This window comes from Pelodiscus sinensis, chromosome 23 (genome assembly GCF_052426305.1).
Source record: "Pelodiscus sinensis isolate ZL-2025 chromosome 23, ASM5242630v1, whole genome shotgun sequence".
Lineage (NCBI taxonomy): Eukaryota > Metazoa > Chordata > Testudines > Trionychidae > Pelodiscus > Pelodiscus sinensis.
The window spans coordinates 27,021,418-27,041,961 of record NC_143074.1 but is presented as its reverse complement, the minus strand read 5'-3'; the positions used below and the strand labels follow the sequence as shown (position 1 = coordinate 27,041,961).

Genomic DNA, 20,544 nt, shown 5'->3' with positions numbered 1-20,544 from the left:
AGACTGCTTGCTACATTTTACATCTAAAGCTATGTTATTTTGGAATAACTGACGTTATTCTGAAGTAATATGATCCACGTCTAAACAGCAAGCTATTATTTCAACACAATGTTGAAATAATGGTGAGCTGAGGACTTCTTACTCTGACTCCTGTAACCCTCATTTTACAAGGAGTAAGGGAAGTTGGAGGAAGAGTGCTCTAATTCAGACTTCCTGCTGTGTAGAAAGAGACAAAAGCCAAAATAAGCTATTTTGACTTAAGCTATGAAATTGATATAGCTCAACTTGTGTGGTTTATTTCAGCTTTAGCCCTGCTGTGTAGACGTGCCATAAGAGACAGATCTTCATTGAATCCCTTTCATGTGCTTTATGTCGTGTACTTAGATTATGAACTTTTGGAGGCAGGACTATTCGTTTCATCCTTAACATTGTTACTATTACAGAAATATAAAACATAATAGACTTTTTAACTTGCAGGATGGTCAACCATATGCCCGCAGCAAACAAATTATTTTCTTTTCTAAGGGTTCTAAAGCATTTACAAGTTATGGAAGAACTTAAGTCACAGTATGGCAAACATTTCTTCTATTAATGTATCTTGACCACAAATATCTCTCTTTTGTATGAGGATCTGAAAACCTAAACTTCTCATTAAATTGTCTGTTAATCGGAAATGCTGTTAGTCTGGCTATCTGTAGCCAGTCTTGGTTATGATTAACTGTTGCAAAGAATAATAGCCACATTCATTTTGTCAGCTGTTTGCCTCTGGGTTCCTGTTTTTATCATTTACTAAGCACCTGAGGAAGTGGGTGATGCTCCTAATAGTAACTATTTGTAAAGCTGTCTGGAACAGATGCCCTTTTATATCATTGTTGCTACCACAGTTATGCAACTGCAACAAATCTTGTGCAAAGTATGTCATATAAGGTATCAATGGAAAAGTTATAGATTGCTAAATATGATAATCCTTGGTATATGCGTGTATCTTCTTTGTGTTATGAATATTGGCCAGGTATCTGTATCTCAAATACATGTTATGATTCCTGGGTGACACCCCCACAGATAGATTTACTTCAGGATTAGACAGTCATGTGTTGATGGTCTGTTAAAAGCATTCACAATAGGCCAGTGAGGAAACTAAATATACAATGAGCCCAGTGATGCACTGATATATGTAAGGACATGTGACCTAAGGCTCCATCTTCTGCCAGTAATCTTCTATGCATCTGGGATGAACATATAAAAGGGAGACATCATTTTCTCTGTCTTTGTTTGTTTCTCATCTCTGGATCATAATTTTCTAAGGAAGTTTTGAACAAGGAACTAAATGATCCCTAACCTGCTTGGGTAAAAGCAGAGACACATACCGGATTTAACATCACTACTATGATTCTGTCTAAAACTAAATTGTAGCATATATGAATGCTTAATCATTTAATAAATCTCTTCTTTTCTTTTTATAGAATAAAACTTTTAGTTATTAGCCAATAAGGAATGGCTATAAATGTAACTTTGGGGTAAGACCTGGGTAATTTAGTGACCTAGGGAAGTGGCTTATCCTTTGGGATTGGAAGAATTTTACAAATTATTAATCTGGTCTTCAGTAACTTCTTATAATAAAGAGCAAGTGTCTGGATCACAAGAAGGGCTGGATTGCCTCAGGAGACTATGTTTAGTTTCATGTTAACCAGTGTACTGATACAGAAGCCTATTTTTGGTGAATTTAATATAAGAATAACCACCAGTTTGCGGTGTGTCTGCCTTAACTTTATAAGTCAGTCCTGAGTTTGGCACTCTTAGCTGTATCTTCATACCATTTTATGTATTTCAGTCTTTAAATATTCACAATAGTTTCTGGCTGCCTAACATACAGTAGGGAAAGCAGATAGTAATAATGAGGGAGCACTGGCCATTCTGTATCAGACTATGAAAAGGAAGCATGAATCATCCCTCTACTTTTGGAGTGAATGAATTTTTAGAACCATATTCCTACTCTCATAAGGGGTGCATCAGTAAAAGCACTGATGAACAAGTTTACTGTCTTTGAGGCAGAATATAAGAGTGGCTGTTTGCAAGCTGAGAAAAGGAACTGTACATAGAACAGAAGAATGGGCAGACTGGGTCAGACCGAATGTCCAATTAGCCCGGTATTCTGTCCTCCAACAGTGCTCGATGCCAGGTGTGTCAGAGGGAATGAACAGAACAGATAATCATCAAGTGATCCCTCCCTGTCACTCATTCTCAGCTTCTGACGTAGCTCAGCAGTTCTCAAATTTTAGCAACCTGAAGACACCAGGATGGGAGAAGAAGAGTTGCTTGGTAGGGCCTGCCTACAATACCCTTGGGGGGCCCAGGTGTCTACAGACCCCAGTTAAAGAAATGCTGGCATGACTTATTTTGAAAACTATTGTCTTCTGCTCTTTTTTTCAGAATAAAGCTTGTGAATATATGCACACATCTATATAATAAACATACATAATAGATTCAAATGAAACAATGCTCCAAAGTGACTGTTTGTGTGTTCAGTGAGGGTTACATCAGAATCTCAGAAAGTTTCAGGAAGAAACCTTGTTGTTTGAGAGAAGGTTATTGAACTGGAATATAATCAGATGTTCTTTATCAAAAATAAAAATATTCCCTTGGCATTCAGCAATTTGTTTTCACATCTGTTATTAAAGAAATAAAATCCCGCATAAAAAAGAGCAAAATAAATAAACAAGGCAATGAAATCCATGATTATTCTTCCTGTCCATTCAATATCATGTTATACTTACCTTAAAAAGACCTTATTTTATATCTTTCCATCATTGAAATGTAGCTCTAATATGAAGAATTACAAGTCAGTTACAATCAACACAACATTTGCTACAACCATACTGATCTCTTTTAAAGCCAGCAACTCAAAAGAAATCTAATTCTTTCATGATTACTAATCCATCAAAGCACCGTATTAATAGCATTCAGGTGCGGCACATATATGTACATTGTTGAGGTAACAAGTTCAATTCTTGTTAAATTCAGATGGACTGTGTTAATTCTGTAAACCTGATTAGATTATTTACCTGATTGAACCTCCTCGTAAAGGCAACAATATTAGGGGCAAGAATGTGTTTTTCTTTCTTATTCCATCCACAGCTGGCTAGTTCCTAGAAAAGACACCAAAACGCTGTTTCACTATTTATAACTTTTTTAAAGGGATACAACCGTTTTTTTTTTTTTAATATAACAATGTTGAAATATTGTCTTTGAGTTCCAATGTAAGGAAGCTAAATTGAAATGCCATTAGTGAGAAGCAAAGAAATGGATGCAAGAGTAATAATGATCATTGGCATTTCCAAAACATCAAACATTGCAGTTATAAAGGCCCTAATTCCATGACAAGTACCCTATAAAATTTCTCTTTCTCCTCCATACTTATGTATTTGCTGTGAATAATCTTCTCCATCAGTTGGAAACACACACACACAATAAATGAACCTCATCTCTGAAGTATCTAATGCCTCAGTTCTACCTGAGCACTTCTCCCTCAGGGTATGTCTACACTACCCCGCTAGTTCGAACTAGCGGGGTAATGTAGGCATACCGCACTTGCAAATGAAGCCCGGGATTTGAATTTCCCGGGCTTCATTTGCATAAGCGGGGAGCCGCCATTTTTAAATCCCCGCTGCTTCGAATCCCGTGCAGCGCGGCTACACGGGGCTCGAACTAGGTAGTTCGGAATAGGTTCCTATTCCGAACTACCGGTACACCTCGTGCCTGAATCAGTAAGGGGTTCGAAGCAGCGGGGATTTAAAAATGGCGGCTCCCCGCTTATGCAAATGAAGCCCGGGAAATTCAAATCCCAGGCTTCATTTGCAAGTGCGGTATGCCTACATTACCCTCCTAGTTCGAACTAGGAGGGTAGTGTAGACATACCCTCACAGATTCCAGTTCAAATGAGACTCTCACAGCCACAGGCATCTACCAGGAGGCACTCACTGCTGGATAGGGTACTTAGAGCTTTACTCACACACTATTATCTTACTCCATGCAAAAGCTTTAGTAATAAAGCAATGTTAGAATTGAGAAAAAATTAAAGGTCTAGTGCCTGGAAGCAGAGTTAAATCAGTGCAGACTTGGGGGCTGTGTCTACACTGGGCCACTTATTCCAGAAAATCATCCGCTTTTCCGGAATAAGCTGCGAGCTGTCTACACTGGCCCTTGAATTTCTGGAAAAGCAACGATGCTCTACTGTACAAAATCAGCCGCTATTCCGGAAAAACTATTCTGCTCCCGCTTGGGCATAAGTCCTTATTTCAGAACACTGTTCCGGAAAAGGGCCAGTGTAGACAGCCCAGTAGTCTTTTCCGGAAAAAAGCCCCGATCGCGAAAATGGCGATCAGGGCTCTTTTCCGGAAAAGCGCATCTACATTGGCCACAGACGCTTTTCCGGAAAAGCAGCCTGCCAATGTAGATGCTCCTTTTCTGGAAAAACTGAAAACGGAATAGTATTCCATTTTAAGCATTTCCGGAAATTCATGCCAGTGTAGACACAGCCGGGGTGTAAAGCTCAGGTTCTCTGCATCCTGTGCTTGTAACAGAACTAAGCTGTCTCAATATTATAGCTTGTCAATTAATACAATTTATAATAAAACTAATTAACAACACTATCTACAATCAATTAGGGCTCGTCTACATTGGCCCCTTTTCCGGAAGGGGCATGCTAATTTTTCAGATCGTAATAGGGAAATCCGCGGGGGATTTAAATATCCCCCCGCGGCATTTAAATAAAAATGTCCGCCGCTTTTTTCCAGCTTTTAGAAAAGCCGGAAAAGAGCGTCTACACTGGCCCCGATCCTCCGGAAAAAAGCCCTTTTCCGGAGGATCTCTTATTCCTACTTCGAAGAGGAATAAGAGATCCTCTGGAAAAGGGCTTTTTTCCGGAGGATCGGGGCCAGTGTAGACGCTCTTTTCCGGCTTTTCTAAAAGCCGGAAAAAAGCGGCGGACATTTTTATTTAAATGCCGCGGGGGGATATTTAAATCCCCCGCGGATTTCCCTATTACGATCTGAAAAATTAGCATGCCCCTTCCGGAAAAGGGGCCAATGTAGACGTAGCCTTACAGTATATTTGATCTCTAGATTTGGCATGATATTTGTCTCATGAGATTTACAAAACAAGCCAAATTTAAATTTATTACTTCAGCAACTGTAAATTTAAGAGCATTTAAAGAGATGAAGCTGGACCACAGTTGAGATGGTCTCAAATTATATATCACGCTAATGGAAAAGAATCCTTCATTTAAATTTGCCTAGTGATCGACAATCATAAGTTTGAACCATCAGAAGCTAGCCACCCTCAACCAAAGCCTTGCAAGTAGCCAGAAATATGCTATATAATGTTTACTTGGCAACTTATATCATAGACTAGAGCTCAAGATTTTGCACCAATTGAACAGTTGGCTAATAATTATTTAATGACTTATTTCTAATTTCATTTCCATTAAATAGAATTTACTATAACACTTTCTAACTTATCATTACCATTCACTATTCTTAGGCTAGGGCATTTTCTGGAGGGCTATCACAATAAAGCCTCCCTTCTGATTCTCTGTAAAATACTATTGTACTTTCATGTTGGAATTTTAATACTTAAGTACTTAATTACACACACAATGTATTAAAAGGAACTTCGGCTACCTCTGAGATGAAAGGCCATAGTCAAAAAGTGCACAGGATGCTGCAAAATATGGAGGAAGGAAGTCATTTCCTTTTTGTAATGGAAACTTGGGCAAGCGCTACTCCCACAAAATGCATCATGGACTTTTCAACATAAATACATCCACCGCTTAAGTGATCCTGTTTTTAAATTTCCACATACTGAATTTTATGGAGCTCATTTATCTTCACAATGAAGATCTGAAACATGCAATTTGCCTAAATAAAACTTACTGATTCAGGCACTAAATATTTTAAACATGATTAGTAAATTATACTATAATACACGCGGCACGGAGCAGCTAGTTCGGATTAGGCTTCCTAATCCGAACTAGCTGTACTCCTCAGAAACTGTTTTGTCATGGGATGAAAAAACATGAAAAAACCGTCTATTGTGTGGTGAAAGGCAGTAATTGCTGATAAATGTACTCGTAAGGAGGCTATAGATAGACCCCCCTTGTTGGAGGTATAGTATATAGTCGAGAACCCTGTGCAACGGTGAAGTGTGAGGGTCGATATCATTTCCGGCACACCAAGCCTGAAATCTAGTCCACTTGGCAGCATATGTGGCCTGCATGGAGCCCTCCCTGCTGGACATTAGTACAGTCTGACTGGATCGGAGCAGAGGTTCTCAGCAGTCGTGTACCACTTAGCATCCAAGTGGTCAGCTGTAGGATTTCAGGTCTTGGGTGATGTAGTAAGCCATTCTGTTGCGTCAGTAGATTTGGGGCAATGGGAAGATGGTACGGGATTTTGATTGACAGTTGATAAAGCATCGAGTACCATGGTTGGCAAGCTCAAGCTGGGGCTTTGAGGATCACGCGAGCCGCATCTATAGTAATTTTCTCTATGATCCTGGGTACAAGGACCACTGGCGGAAAGGCAGAAAGTAGAGATGTTCCCCAATGAAGGAGAAAGGCATCCCCCAAGACGTGACGGCCTATTCCCGCTCTGGAACAATATTTGGGACACTTTGCGTTGTCTTGTGTTGCAAACAGGTCTATTGATGGAAAACCCCAATGCTGAAAGATCTGGAACAGGACGTCGGTTAGAATCTCCCATTCTTGATCATGAGGAAACTGCCTGCTTAGTGAATCCGCAATGACGCTGTTGACTCCAGGTAAGTATGACGCTATGAGGAATGTATTATTGTGGATACACCAATTCCACAACTGAATCACTTCTGTGCAAAGAGATCGAGAATGGTCTGCGCCTTGCCTGTTGATGTACTACATGGTTGCGACATTGTTCGTGAGCACTCTGGTTGTTGTGCCCCTTAAGTGCTATTTGAAAAGCTTGCATGCTCGAAATACTGCCCGCAGTTCGAGTATATTGATGTTCAGTAACATTTCTGGTTTGGACCACTTGCCTTGAACTGACAGGTTGTCCATATGGGCGCCCCACCCCATAAAGGAGGCATTGGTGGTTATTTGCTTTGATGTCTGGAGGTGATGAAAAGGGACACTTTGCAAGAGACTTTCTGGTTTGGTCCACCACTGAAGGGATGTCCTGATGTGTGGTGGCAACACTACCAACTTTCTGATACTCTGTTTCGCTGGAGTGTAGACAGAGGCAAGACAATGCTGGAGACATCTGAAATGTAACCTTGCATGGCGAACAATGAGAGTGGCAGCTGCCATGTGACTCATCAACTGCAAACACATGTGCATTGGCATTGTTGTAGGGTGCGAGATGGTATCTACTAGGTCCCTGATTGACCGGAAGCGTTCTGCTGGTAAGTATGCCCGAGCTGCCTTCGTATCTAATTGCACTCCTATAAAAATCAAGTTCTGAGTTGGTTCCAGAGATGATTATTGTGTGTTTATAACGAGACGAAGGTAATTGAATGTTCGGGTCATTATTTCCACTGCCTCGCTTGTCTCTGCATAAGTGCTACCCCTGAGGAGGTAATCGTCCAGACAGGGAAAAATTGTCACCGCTGCTTTGCGCAAGTGGGCTGCTACCACTGCTAAGGTCTTTGAGAATACCCTGGGAGTACAAGCGAGCCCGAATGGAAGTACTTTGTACCGGAAATGTTCGTCTGCTATTGTAAACCAAAGAAATCGTCTGTGTGCCACGTGTATTGAAATGTGGAAGTAAGCATCCTGTAAGTCGAGGACTGAGAACCAATCTCCCTTGTTGAGAGCCGGTATAACTGTAGCTAAGGTGGCCATTTTGAACCGCTGCTTCCGGAGGTATCGGTTTAGACTTCATAGGTCCAAGATGGGTCTCCATCCTCCATTTTTCTTTGGAGTGAGGAAATATCAAGAGTAAAACCCTTTTCCCTGGAATTCCTTAGGCACTCTCTCTACTGCTCCAATGGTGAGCAAGCGATGGATCTCTTGTTTTAACCAGTCCTCGTGAGAAGGATCCCTGAAAAGGGACAGGATGGGTGGGGTGGCTGGGGAAAGTGAAATGAAGGGAATGGTGAGACCGGAAACTGCAATTTCCAACACCCATTTGTCCGTGGTGACAGTAGACCAATGATAGTAATAGGGTTTTAGACGATGTTGAAAAAGGAGTAGGATGGGAGGTTTGTTCGCATCCTCGACTTCACCTTCAAATTAGCTGTTTTGTAGATGATTGATTAGAGGTATGGTTAGGCTGTTGTTGCCTCCGCTGCAGACGCTGACGGAATCGTTGATGCTCCTGGGTGCGAGGTTGCTGCCTATGGAAGGAGAAATCATATAGTCTTTGGTAAGTATAATAGCACTTTTGTCTGAAGGGGGGGTGTATACATCCCCAGCATGCGAAGCGTAGTTCGGGAATCCTTCCCTGAGTGCAGGACCTTGTCCGTTTTGTTACCAAAAAGTTTGTGTTTATCAAAGGGCAAGTCCTCAACCTTATTCTGGAGTTCCTTTGGGACTGCTGCTGCTGCTAACCATGAAGACCTTCTCATTGCCGCTCCTGTAGCAGTGGCTCTTGCGGCAATGTCCGCCACATCCGTGGCGATTTGTAGTGCCATTCTGCATGATGCATATCCCTCTTGCACTATGGATTTGAGCAATGGTCTTTTTGAGTCAGGGAGATGCTGCAGAAGGTCTGCCAATTTTGAATAATTGTCAAAGTTATGATTGGAAAGGAGAGCAGAATAATTAGCAATACGCAGTAGTAACGTGGCTGAAGAATACACTTTCCTTCCAAAAATATGCAACTTTTTATTTTCTTTCTCTAGAACAGTATTTCTGTACTGTGGTACTTTTGATCTATGCTGTACCGCATCAACCACCAATGAGTTAGGCTGGGGGTGGTTAAACAGAAAATCCAAGCCCTTAGAAGGGACAAAATACTTATCTGCTTTTTTTACTCATGGGAGGAGCAGATGCTGGAGTCTGCCATATTTCTTCTGCAACCTCCATGATCACCTCATCAATGGGAAATACAATTTTACTCCGGTGCTGTGGGCGTAGATTCTTCAAGAGATGGTGTTGTTTCATTCGAACAGCTGCTAACTGTACCTCTTGGCTATCTGCAACACGTATGCAGAGATCCTGAAATTGTTTCAGGTCATCTGGTGGGGAAATGTCTCCTGGAGTCACCGCATCATCTGGAAAGGATGATGAGTGGTCTGTTGGCGATACGCCTTGCTGAGAGTCCTCTGGATCAGACAACTGTCCTTTTTCCAGCTCCGACTGTTCCAACTGAATCGTTGGGCTCTTTGGAGGAGGAGGCGGTTAGTGATCACGTTGGGGTACTGGAGGTAAGTGTCGAGAATCGGGAGATAAACAGCAACATGTGCGTCTCCTGTAGCAGTGGGAGGTCCAATCATGATGAGTAGGGTCATAGTACACCCTATGGTAACAGCCATAGTATTATTCTGAGCATGATGGTGATGAGTGTCAAGAAGATAACACACTACTATGCCTGGTATGGTAATGACACCTTGGTGTCCTAGTAGGCAATCGTGAATAGTGTAATGAACGACATGGAGACGGGAACAGTGAGATAAACAGCCTCTTCTCTCTATATCTTGGCTCCCTATAGCAGGAGTAGCAATCAGGAGACACTGGGCTGCGTGCTCTATGGCGATGCTGGTAACGTAACTGCGGAGAGGGAGATGGCCCTGGGGAGAAAGTTGGGGAAGGAGAAATGAGCCCTGGGTGCACGGTGGTATGTGCAGGGGCTTCCTCCGGTGCTGCCGTGCTCTGCAGCAGTGCTGGGGAATGCGGTGCCGAATACGCTTGCTCTGGTGCCAGCAAAGTTGAGGTCTGAGGCTTGGAAGTTGCTGGTGCCAGTGGCACCGGAGCCGCAGGCAGCAAGGCTACTCTTGCTGCTGGTGCAGCTGTCAATTTCCACATTGCCGATGGCACCAGAGCCGACTGTGCTCTCGGTGCCGCAGGCAGCTTTTTTTTCTGTTAGGGTCCAGCGCCTGCCGAGACCCTGCAGCAGCTGTCCCTGACATGCCCGGGACATCCTTTAAGCCTCATCCGGCACTAAGAGCAGCTGGAAGAGACCGGGTTGGGGATGGCTTGAGCTTTTTTGGGGCAGACATCCTGCTAGTAGACATTATGCGCTTGTGCCCTGAGGAGGTAGACAGCTCAGCAGGCTGTAGCGCCTTGTCCATAGAGAGCATTTTCAAATGCCTCTCCCAGTCTTTACGGGCTCTGGCTGTCAGCTGACAGCACTGTGGTACGTGTGCCTCTCCCAAGCACTGTATGCATGCCTTATGCCCATCTGACACTTGCACGGGCTCCCAGCAGACTGTACATTTCTTAAAGCCTGGGGAACCAGGTATTCTTGCAGTCTATTTCCCGTTGAGGGGAAAAAAATGTGTGTGTGTGTGTGTGTGTGTGTGTGTGTGTGTGTACGTACGTACAGGGCTCGCCAGTCACACGGTTCTGCGCTCTGCACATGCGCAGATTGTTCTGCACATGCGCAGATCATTCTGCGCTGGCTCTTCTGGGGTGTAATCTACTTGCCACGGGCGAGTAGATTACATTGTTTGTCGAGTCCTGTGTGTGTGTGTGTGTGTGTGTGTGTGTGTGTGTGTGTGTGTGTGTGTGTGTGTGTGCGCGCGCGCCCACACACACACACACACATATTTTAGGAAGAACGTTCAACGAGAACAAGAATCAACTAAGGGTAAGGGAAATTTGGTATGGCAGTAACTATATACAGATCTGAGGTAAGGAGAACTCTGAGGGAGAGATGGAGCTGCATCCGTGACCAAGGGCGGTTGGAAGGAACTGAGCGGGGGCCGGACCAAGTGCAACAGATCAAAGGCGTGAACGGCGTGAGCTGTTGCTCACACATGCATGATCCGGCGGAGCACGGCTATGCAAGTCTCCGATCCACAGCACCAGGACAAGCCCGACACCACGAGTGGAGCACCCACGGGGACCACTTGAAGAAAAATACATCATGTAAACGATCATCCATCTTCATGCCTTAATCCACTGCATCTGTTTATCTTATTTTGGTGTATGTATCATTCTTATGTGTAAAATTAGACATACATAGTAGTAGGGAATACTTCATGGCTGTGTCTAGACTGGCAAGTTTTTCCACAAAAGCAGCTGCTTTTGTAGAAAAACTTGCCAGCTGTCTACACTGGCTGCTTGAATTTACGCAAAAGCACTGACGATCTCATGTAAGAAATCAGTGCTTCCTGTGGAAATACTATGCTGCTCCCGTTCAGGCAAAAGTCCTTTTGTGCAAAAGGGCCAGTGTAGACAGCTCAGATTTGTTTTGTACAAGAAAGCCCCGATCGCGAAAATGGCGATCGGGGCTTTTTTGCGCAAAAGCGCATCTAGATTTGCATGGATGCTTTTCTGCAAACAGTGCTTTTGCGGAACAGCATCCGTGCCAATCTAGATGCTCTTTTCCACAAATGCTTTTAACGGAAAACTTTTCCGTTAAAAGCATTTGCAGCAAATCATGCAAGTCTAGATGAAGCCTATGTGTTTTAAATGCATGAATGAAAGTTATCAAGGGAGACCTCAGTGTCTGGACAATCCTATGCAAACAGCCTTTTGACCTTAAGTCTTAGCAGCGGTTGGTAGGGAGTGGCCAGGTGACTCCCCATGCAATAAGGAAATTCTTTAAAAAGAATAGGAAGGTAGGAATCTTTCGTCTTTGGATGGCTGGACACATCCAAGGAGAGTGAACCAGAGACCCCAGGGGAGGGGAGATGACCCTGGTCTGGAAGGCAGCGGGAACAGAAACAGTTTCAGGGTGAATTTATAAGAAGTTGGTGCTGAGGATTTTAGTGTCAGAATTAGCAAAGCGTTTATTGTTACTTTTGATTTGTAACCTACTTTGTTCTGCCGGTTCTCACTTATTACCACTTAAATCCTACTTCTTGTACTTAATAGTCACTTTTCTTTTCTATCAAGCCCAGTGTAAATTATTGTTACCTGAGGGGGGCAGCCAGTGTGTTCATTCCCCCTTTCATTATTAAAGGGGGCTTACCCAAGTAATTCACTGGGGTTTTTTGATCCAATTTGGGGAGTGGTATCCTTGGAAGCTGGGTCCTAAACTCCCCTTTCCTTGGATCTGAAGAGATTCAGTGTCTGTACTGCTTCACAGCAGGGCACTGATCTCAGTTCAGTGTCTTGGCTGGGGGAGACCAGGCAGCTGGCCCAGCAGGATCAAGCAGTGAGGAGCCCCAGACAGTGGGAAAGTGAGTGGTAGTGGCGGTGTCAGCCCTTCCCCCCAAGGGGCCTTCTGTGACCTCACCCTTTCACAGTGGTGCAGCATGCAGGGTAAATGCACACACCTGCATTCTAAATAAAAAAAGCCTAATTCTTTCAGTCTTCCCTCATAAATCACGTTCTCTAGACTTTTAATAATTTTTGCTACTCTTCTCTGGACCTTTTCCAAATCTTTCTTGAAATGTCTTGCCCAGAACTGGACACAATACTCCAACTGAGGCCTACTCAGTGCAGAGTAGACCAAAAGAATGACTTCTCATGTCTTGCTCACGACACTCCTGTTAATACATCCCAGAATCATGTTTCCTTTTCTTGCAACAGTATCACATTGTTGACTCATATTTAGCTCGTGGCCGACTATGACCCCTAGATTCCTTTCTGCTGTACTCCTTCCTAGACAGTCACTCCCCATTCTGATTCTTCTTTCCTAATTAGAGTACTTTGCATTTGTCCTTATTAAACTTCATCCTATTTTCTTCAGAACATTTCTCCAGTCTGTCCAGATCATTTTGAATTATGACCCTATCCTCTGAAGCACTTGCAACCCCTCCCAGCTTGGCATGATCTTCAAATTTAATAAGTGTCCTTTCTATGAACTTCCTCTCTTATGAACTCATACTTGAATTAAAAAAGAGTCTGTGTTAAAACACAAGGCATACAAAGCATTTGACTATAAAAGTGTCACAGAATTATGCCCTAGCTAGACTACATCATGATATCACTTAATGTATTCTTGCAATCTTTCTCCCTCCCTTTCACCAAAGGGAACACTGAACAAGTATTTAACACTTATGGGCTACGTCTAGACTGGCATGATTTTCCTCAAATGCTTTTAACGGAAAAGTTCTTCCGTTAAAAGCATTTGTGGAAAAGAGCGTCTAGATTGGCACTTTTTGCGCAAAAGCATCCATGCCAATCTAGACGCGGTTTTGCGCAATAAAGCCGCGATCACCATTTTCGCCATCGGGGCTTTTTTGCACAAAACGGTTCTCAGTTGTCTACACTGGCTCTCTTACACAAAAGCATTTGGACAAGAGGGCTTTTTCCCGAATGGGAGAGTCATTGTATTTGCAGAAGAACACTGACAATCTTACATTAGATCGTCAGTGTTCTTGCGCAAATTCAAAGCAGCCAGTGTAGACAGCTGGCAAGTTTTTCCACAAAAGTGCTTGCTTTTGTGGAAAAACTTGCCAGTCTAGACGCAGCCTTACTGTTTATCTATGTAAGAAATACTACAGGTTTTTCTTAACAGACGCAAGGCCAAGTAGTAAGTACGTAAGAACATAAGAACAGTCATACTGTGTCCGAATCAAAGGTCCCTCTACCCCAGTATCCTGTCTGCCGACAGTGGCCAATACCAGATAAAGAATACTTAAAATAGAAAATCTGAGGAATTATCCCAGATTGAGGTGTTTTTAGAGGAGGTTTTGGAAGAAATTTATAAACTTAACAATAACAAGTTCCGAAAGAACTCGAATGTGAAATTTTGGAACTAACAACTGTGGTTTGTAACCTATCCTTTAAATTAGCTTCCGTACCTAATGACTAGAAGATAGCTAACATGATGCCAATATTTTAAAAGGGCTCTAGAGGTGATCCTCGCAATTACAGACTGGTAAATTCACGTCAGTACCAAGCAGATTAGTTGAAACTATAGTAAAGTATTAAATTCTCAGACACAGATGAACATAATTTGTTGGGGGAAAAGTCAACATGGCTTCTGTAAAGGGAAATCATGCCTTACTAATCTGTTAGGGTATGTCTACACTACAGCACTGATTCGAACTAACTTAATTCGAATTAGTTAATTCAAAATAAGTTAATTCGAATTAGTGCATCTAGACCTAAAAACTAATTTGAATTAGCATTCTGCTAATTCGAACTAGCATGTCCACATTGAGTGGACCCTGAACCGAAGTTAAGGCTGGCCGGAACCAGTGCCGGCAGGGCATCAGGTTAGGACTTAGAGCGTGGAGCTGCTGCCTCAGGCTAGCCGAGGGCTGTGCTTAAAGGGACCTGACCCCCACCCCGGACAGATAGTTATCAGGGTTCCCCGCTTGCTTGTCTAACTCGATGAGAGACAGCAAAGCAGTCCTGTCTTGGAGTGCCCTGAGTGCCCACTCTCGGCACCTCACACAACTCGGCCATCAGCCCGGCTGCACTTGCTGCAGGCTGCCATCCGGGAGCGGGGGGAGGGTCAATTGGAGGGCTGTCAGGATCCAGGAGACCCTGCAGGATAGCTTCCACCCCGAGGAGCCCGCAGAGCCACCCCAGTCCTCCACACCGGGAGCTCGTGCCCCATTCCTCCCTCACCTCCTTCCACTTACTCCGCCCTAGCCCCCCTTCCTGATGTAAAAAATAAAGGACAGGTGTGTTCAAAAATAGAAACTCTCTTTGTTTAACAAAACTGGAAGGGGGGGGGGGGGCGGATTAACCTCTGGGGAGACGGGGAAAAGGAGGTGGGAGAGGGGAAGAGAGAGGGTGGGAGAGGGAAACCTGGGAGGAGGGAGCTGGAAGGGGGAAGCCAGGGGAAGAAGGAGGGGAAGTATAAAACTATGGTACGCCATATCTTCAGTGCTGTGTACAGATGTGGTCTCCTCACCTCAAAAAAGATATTTTGGCCTTGAAAAGGGTTCAGAAAAGGGCAACTAAAATGATCAGGGGTTTGGAACGGGTCCCATATGAAGAGAGACTAAAGAGACTGGGACTTTTCAGCTTAGAAAAGAGGAGACTGAGGGGGGATATGATAGAGGTCTATAAAATCATGAGTGGTGTGGAGAGGGTGAATAAAGAAAAGTTATTCATTAGTTAACATAATATAAGGACTAGAGGACACCAAATGAAATTAATGGATAGCAGGCTTAAAACTAATAAAAGAAAGTTCTTCTTCACACAGCACATAATCAACCTGTGGAACTCCTTGCCACAGGAGGCTGTGAAGGCTAGAACTATAAGAGAGTTTAAAGAGAAGTTAGATAAATTCATGGAGGTTAGGTCCATGGAGTGCTATTAGCTAGGGGGAAGGAATGGTGTCCCTGGCCTCTGTTTGTGGAAGGCTGGAGATGGATGGCAGGAGACAAATCGCTTGGTCATTGTCTTCGGTCCATCCCCTCTGGGGTACCTGGTGCTGGCCGCTATCAGCAGACAGGCTACTGGGCTAGATGGACCTTTGGTCTGACCCACTATGGCCATTCTTATGTTCTAAGTTCAGGGCTCAGCGTCGGGGGTCTCACTGGACCACCTTGATTTTCATGCAAACCTGCTCCCGGGTCCGCATGTGGCCTCTGGTGGCCAGGCTGTCAGCCATGCGGCTGTAGACGGCCGAATTCCTGTGCCTAGTGCGGAGATCATGAACGTTGGAGGCCTCCCCCCAAACCTGGATGAGGTCCACGATCTCCACACTAGACCAGGAAGGCGCCCACTTCTTGTGGCCCCGGGCAGGCTCCAGGGAGCTGCCAGCCTGGTCCTAGGAAGAGGTGGAGGGCTGGGTGGCAGTAGGTTGCTGGCTCGTGCCGTGCCAGGTGCAGGGTCTGCTGACTGGCTTGCAACTGGCACAAGCATTGTAGCCAGACCGTGCCCCTTTAAGGGCTCCGGGGCCGGGAGGCGGGCAGAAGAGTTTCCCTGGTTTGGCTCAGAGTGGCCTCCAGGGCAACCTGGGAAGGGATAGCCTCCAACTCGTTCGAATTAAGTGGCTACACAGCCCTTAATTCGAACTACTTAATTCGAACGACTTAATTCGAACTAGGCGTTAGTCCTCGTAGAATGAGGTTTACCTAGTTCGAATTAAGTACTCCGCTAGTTCGATTTAAATTCGAACTAGCGATTTGTATGTGTAGCCCCATTAAAGTTCATTCGAACTAACGGCTGTTAGTTTGAATTAACTTTGTAGTGTAGACACACCCTTAGAGTTCTTTCAGGGCGTAAACAAACATGGGGACAAGGAGGATCCAGTGGATATAGTATGGTTAGATTTCCAGAAAGCCTTTGACAAGGTCCCTCACCAGAGGCTCTTAAGATGTCATGGGATAAGAGGGAAGGTCCTTTCTCAGACTGATAACTGGTTAAAAGAAACAAAAGGTAGGAATAAAAGTTCATTTTTCAGAATGGAGAGCGGTAACTAGTGGTGCTCCCTAAGGGTCCATTTTGAAACAAATTCTATTTAGCTCATTTATCTGGAGGGAGGGGGTACAGTGAAGTGGAAATATTTGCAGATGATACAGAACTCCTCACGATACTTAAGGCCAAAGCAGACTATAGAATCATAGAATCATAGAATAATAGGACTGGAAGGGACCTCAAGAGGTCATCGAGTCCAGCCCCCCGCCCTCAAGGCAGGACCAAGCTCCGTCTACACCATCCCTGACAGATGTCTATCTAACCTGTTCTTAAATATCTCTAGAGAGGGAGATTCCACCACCTCCCTTGGCAATTTATTCCAATATTTGACCACCCTGACAGTTAGGAATTTTTTCCTAATGTCCAATCTAAACCTCCCCTGCTGCACTTTAAGCCCATTACTCCTTGTCCTGTCCTCAGAAACCAAGAGGAACAAATTTTCTCCTTCCTCCTTGTGACACCCTTTTAGATATTTGAAAACCGCTATCATGTCCCCCCTTAATCTTCTTTTTGCCAAACTAAACAAGCCCAGTTCATGAAGCCTGGCTTCATAGGTTATGTTCTCTAAACCTTTAACCATTCTTGATGCTCATCTCTGTACCCTTTCCAGTTTCTCCACATCTTTCTTGAAATGTGGCGCCCAGAACTGGACACAGTACTCCAGCTGAGGCCTAACTAGTGCAGAGTAGAGCGGCAGAATGACTTCACGAGTTTTGCTTACAACACACCTGTTGATACAACCTAGAATCATATTTGCTTTTTTTGCAACAGCATCACACTGTTGACTCATATTCAACTTGTGGTCCACTATGACCCCTAGATCCCTTTCCGCCATGCTCCTTCCTAGACAGTCGCTTCCCATCTTGTATGTATGGAACTGATTGTTCCTTCCTAAGTGGAGTACTTTGCATTTCTCTTTATTAAACCTCATCCTGTTTACCTCTGACCATTTCTCTAACTTGCTAAGGTCATTTTGAATTATGTCCCTATCCTCCAAAGAAGTTGCAACCCCACCCAGTTTGGTATCATCTGCAAACTTAATAAGCGTACTCTCTATCCCAATATCTACGTCATTGATGAAGATATTGAACAGTACGGGTCCCAAAACAGACTCTTGAGGAACTCCACTTGTTATCCCTTTCCAGCAGGATTTAGAACCATTAACAACAACTCTATGAAGAGCTTCAAAACGATCTCACCACTGGGGCCTCAGAGGTGGGGCTGCCGCAGTGCAGCCAGGGTCCTGGCAGCCTCACTGTAGCTGCTGTGGCATGACCAGCACCTGGGTCCCACGGGGGCTGCCATAGCATGGTACGGGTTCTGCCTGTCCCCTCCAGTGCTGTCACAGCAGGGTTGGAGGTGCTGCAGCACAGCCAGTGCCAGGACCGCCACAGAGTGGCCAAGGTCCTCCCTGCCTGCCCGCTCTGGGGCAATTGCGGTGAGGCTGACAGTGCAGCAGTGCAGCCAGGGCTGAGATTCCCCTGACCTGGCAGGTTCTGACAGCTAGCCAATGGGGCTGGCAATCTGGTTAATCAGATACCTACTATTCACTGGGATAAGCCAAATGCTTACCAGGTAACCGGTTGACCTTTTGAAACTGGTTGAAACTATAGTAAAGAATAAAATTGACAGACACAGAGATGAACATAATTTGTTGGGGGGAAGTCAACATGGTTTCTGTAAAGGGAAATCATGCCTTGCTAATCTGCTAGAGTTCTTTGAGGGTGGTCAACAAACATGTGGACAAGGGGGATCCAGTGGATATAGTATGGTTAGATTTCCAGAAAGCCTTTGACAAGGTCCCTCACCAAAGGCTCTTAAGTAAAGATGTCATGGGGTAAGAGGGAAGGTCCTTTCGTAGACTGATAACTGGTTAAAAGACAGAAAACAAAGGGTAGGAATAAATGGTCAGTTTTCAGAGCGGATAGACGTAACTAGTGGGGTCCCCCAAGGGTCTGTCCTGGGATCAATCCTATGGAACGTATTTATAACTGATCAAGAAAAAGGGGTAAACAGTGAGGAGGCAAAATTTGCAGATGATACCAAATTGCTCAAGATAGTTAAGACTAAAGCAGACTGTCAAGAGCTTAAAGATCTCACCAAACTAAGTGATTGGGCAACAAAATGGCAAATGAAATTTAATGCCGATAAATGTAAAGTAATGTAGATTGGACAAAATAATCCCAACTATACATACAATTTGATGGGGACTAATTTGGCTACAACTACTCAAGAGAAAGATCTTGGAGCCATTGTAGATAGTTCTCTGAAAACATCAATTCAATGTGCAGCACCAGTCAAAAAAGCAAATAGAATGTTAGGTATCATTAAAAAGGAATAGAGAATAAGACAGAAAATATCTTATTGCTCTATATAAAACCATGGTATGCCCACATTTTGAATACTGCGTCCAGATGTGGTTGCCTTATCTTAAAAAAGATATATTGGCATTGGAAAAAGTTCAGAAAAGGGCAACAAAAATTATTAGGGGTTTGGAACAGGTCCCATACAAAGAGAGATTAAAGAGACTGGGACTTTTCATCTTAAAAAAGAGGAGACTAAGGGGGGAGATGATAGAGATCTATAAAATCATGACTGGCGTGGAAAAAGTGAATAAGAGAAAGTTATTTACTTACTCACACAATATAAGAACTAGGGCCACCAAATTAAATTAATAGGCAGCAGGTTTAAAACAAACAAAAGGAAGTTTTTCGTCACTCAGCACACAGTTAACCTGTGGAACTCCTTGCTAGAGGATGTGAAGACTAGGACTTTAACAGGGTTCAAAAAGAGCTAGATAAATTCATAGAGGTTAGGTCACGTGGAGAGTCTGTTAATAGAGATTCTCACATGATCCTCTCTATACTCTAGTAAGGAGGGTCACATGAGGATTACCTGTTGTGTTTCCTCCCTCTGGGGCATCTGGTATTGGCCATTGTTATCAGACAGGATACTGGGCTAGATGGACCGTTGGTCTGACCCAGTATGGCCATTCTTATGTTCTAAAACAGTAAGGTTCTAGCAGTTTCAAATCCTTAGTGAGTTTGTTGCCTAAGTCTATGAGTGGTTCCCAAGAAATATCTGTTTTCTGCACAGATGAATTTTATACTTTCAGTAGACAATTCTACTGTGTCAAAGTATCTACTGTGGTCTTTGTACCAGAGCTTCAGGTAACCTGTTAGATATCCCAGGCCCTGGCAACTAAATGCCCTGAAAATAAGAACAGCAGAGTTTAATATGATACAGTGTTGTATGCAAAGAGTGTTAGGGTGTTCCTGTCCCTTAGGAATTCCTATAAAAGGTCCCATAATCCTACTACATCCTACCCTAAGAAAGCAGCAGTGAAAGTGAGTCCTCCAGGCCTGCCTAGAGAGGCCTCACAGAAGCAGGGAGTCCAGCAGGTTCAGATTAAAGGAGATACAGGTCTTAGCAGGTCAGTTCCTGGCTGGTACCAGAGGGACAAATAAGGATGCTCCTTTCTGGCCAAAGGGATAACCACATTTTGTTTCTCACTGCATTTGCTTAAGCTGGAAGAAAGACCTGAGCACTACAACCCTGTGTTAAGGGGTGAAGATAAAGAGACCAAGCAGGAAGAGCCCCAGAGAAGTAGAAGCAACAAACTGAAGAGAATGATACATGGCTGCTTTTTATAGGGTTGAAACCCAAAATAATGAGTAAGCCCAGATTCCCACTCTGGCCAACAGTAAACGTGAATAATAAACCCCAAGAGAAGGAAAAGGATTGTTCTGAAGCTTGAGCGTACGGCTGAATATAAAAGGCCCAGAACTAGGCTCAGGGTAGTCAGACAGTCTTTTCTGGACTCCCTGCTGTCCTGGTAGCAGTTCATTTTGAATGGACAGCGAGGCCCCAAAGGTCCGCACAGAGACCAATCCTATTCAACATATTCATAGTAAACAATAAGGAGGCAAAATGTGCAGATGATACAAAACTGTTCAAGATAGCCAAAGCACTCTGAAGAACTTCAAAAGGATCTCACGACACTAGGTGACTGGGCAACAAATGGCAGATGAAGTGTAATGTTGATAAATGTAAAGCAATGCTTATTGGAAAAATAATCC

At 43.8% G+C, this 20,544-nt stretch overlaps 1 protein-coding gene across 9 annotated transcripts in view; it reads right to left on the bottom strand.

Annotated features, from left to right (window-relative positions):
• The window catches only part of RALGPS1 (Ral GEF with PH domain and SH3 binding motif 1), a 412,834-nt gene that overhangs the window by 309,838 nt on the left and 82,452 nt on the right, over positions 1 to 20,544 (bottom strand). For 7 of the 9 annotated variants that reach the window (XM_075905763.2, XM_075905761.2, XM_075905762.2 and 4 more), the window contains one exon: positions 3,063 to 3,146. The exons of the other annotated variants lie outside the window; for them this stretch is intronic. In XM_075905763.2, coding sequence (XP_075761878.1) covers positions 3,063 to 3,146 — 84 coding nt within the window. The remainder of the gene's footprint in view (positions 1 to 3,062; positions 3,147 to 20,544) is intronic. 9 annotated transcript variants of the gene reach the window in all.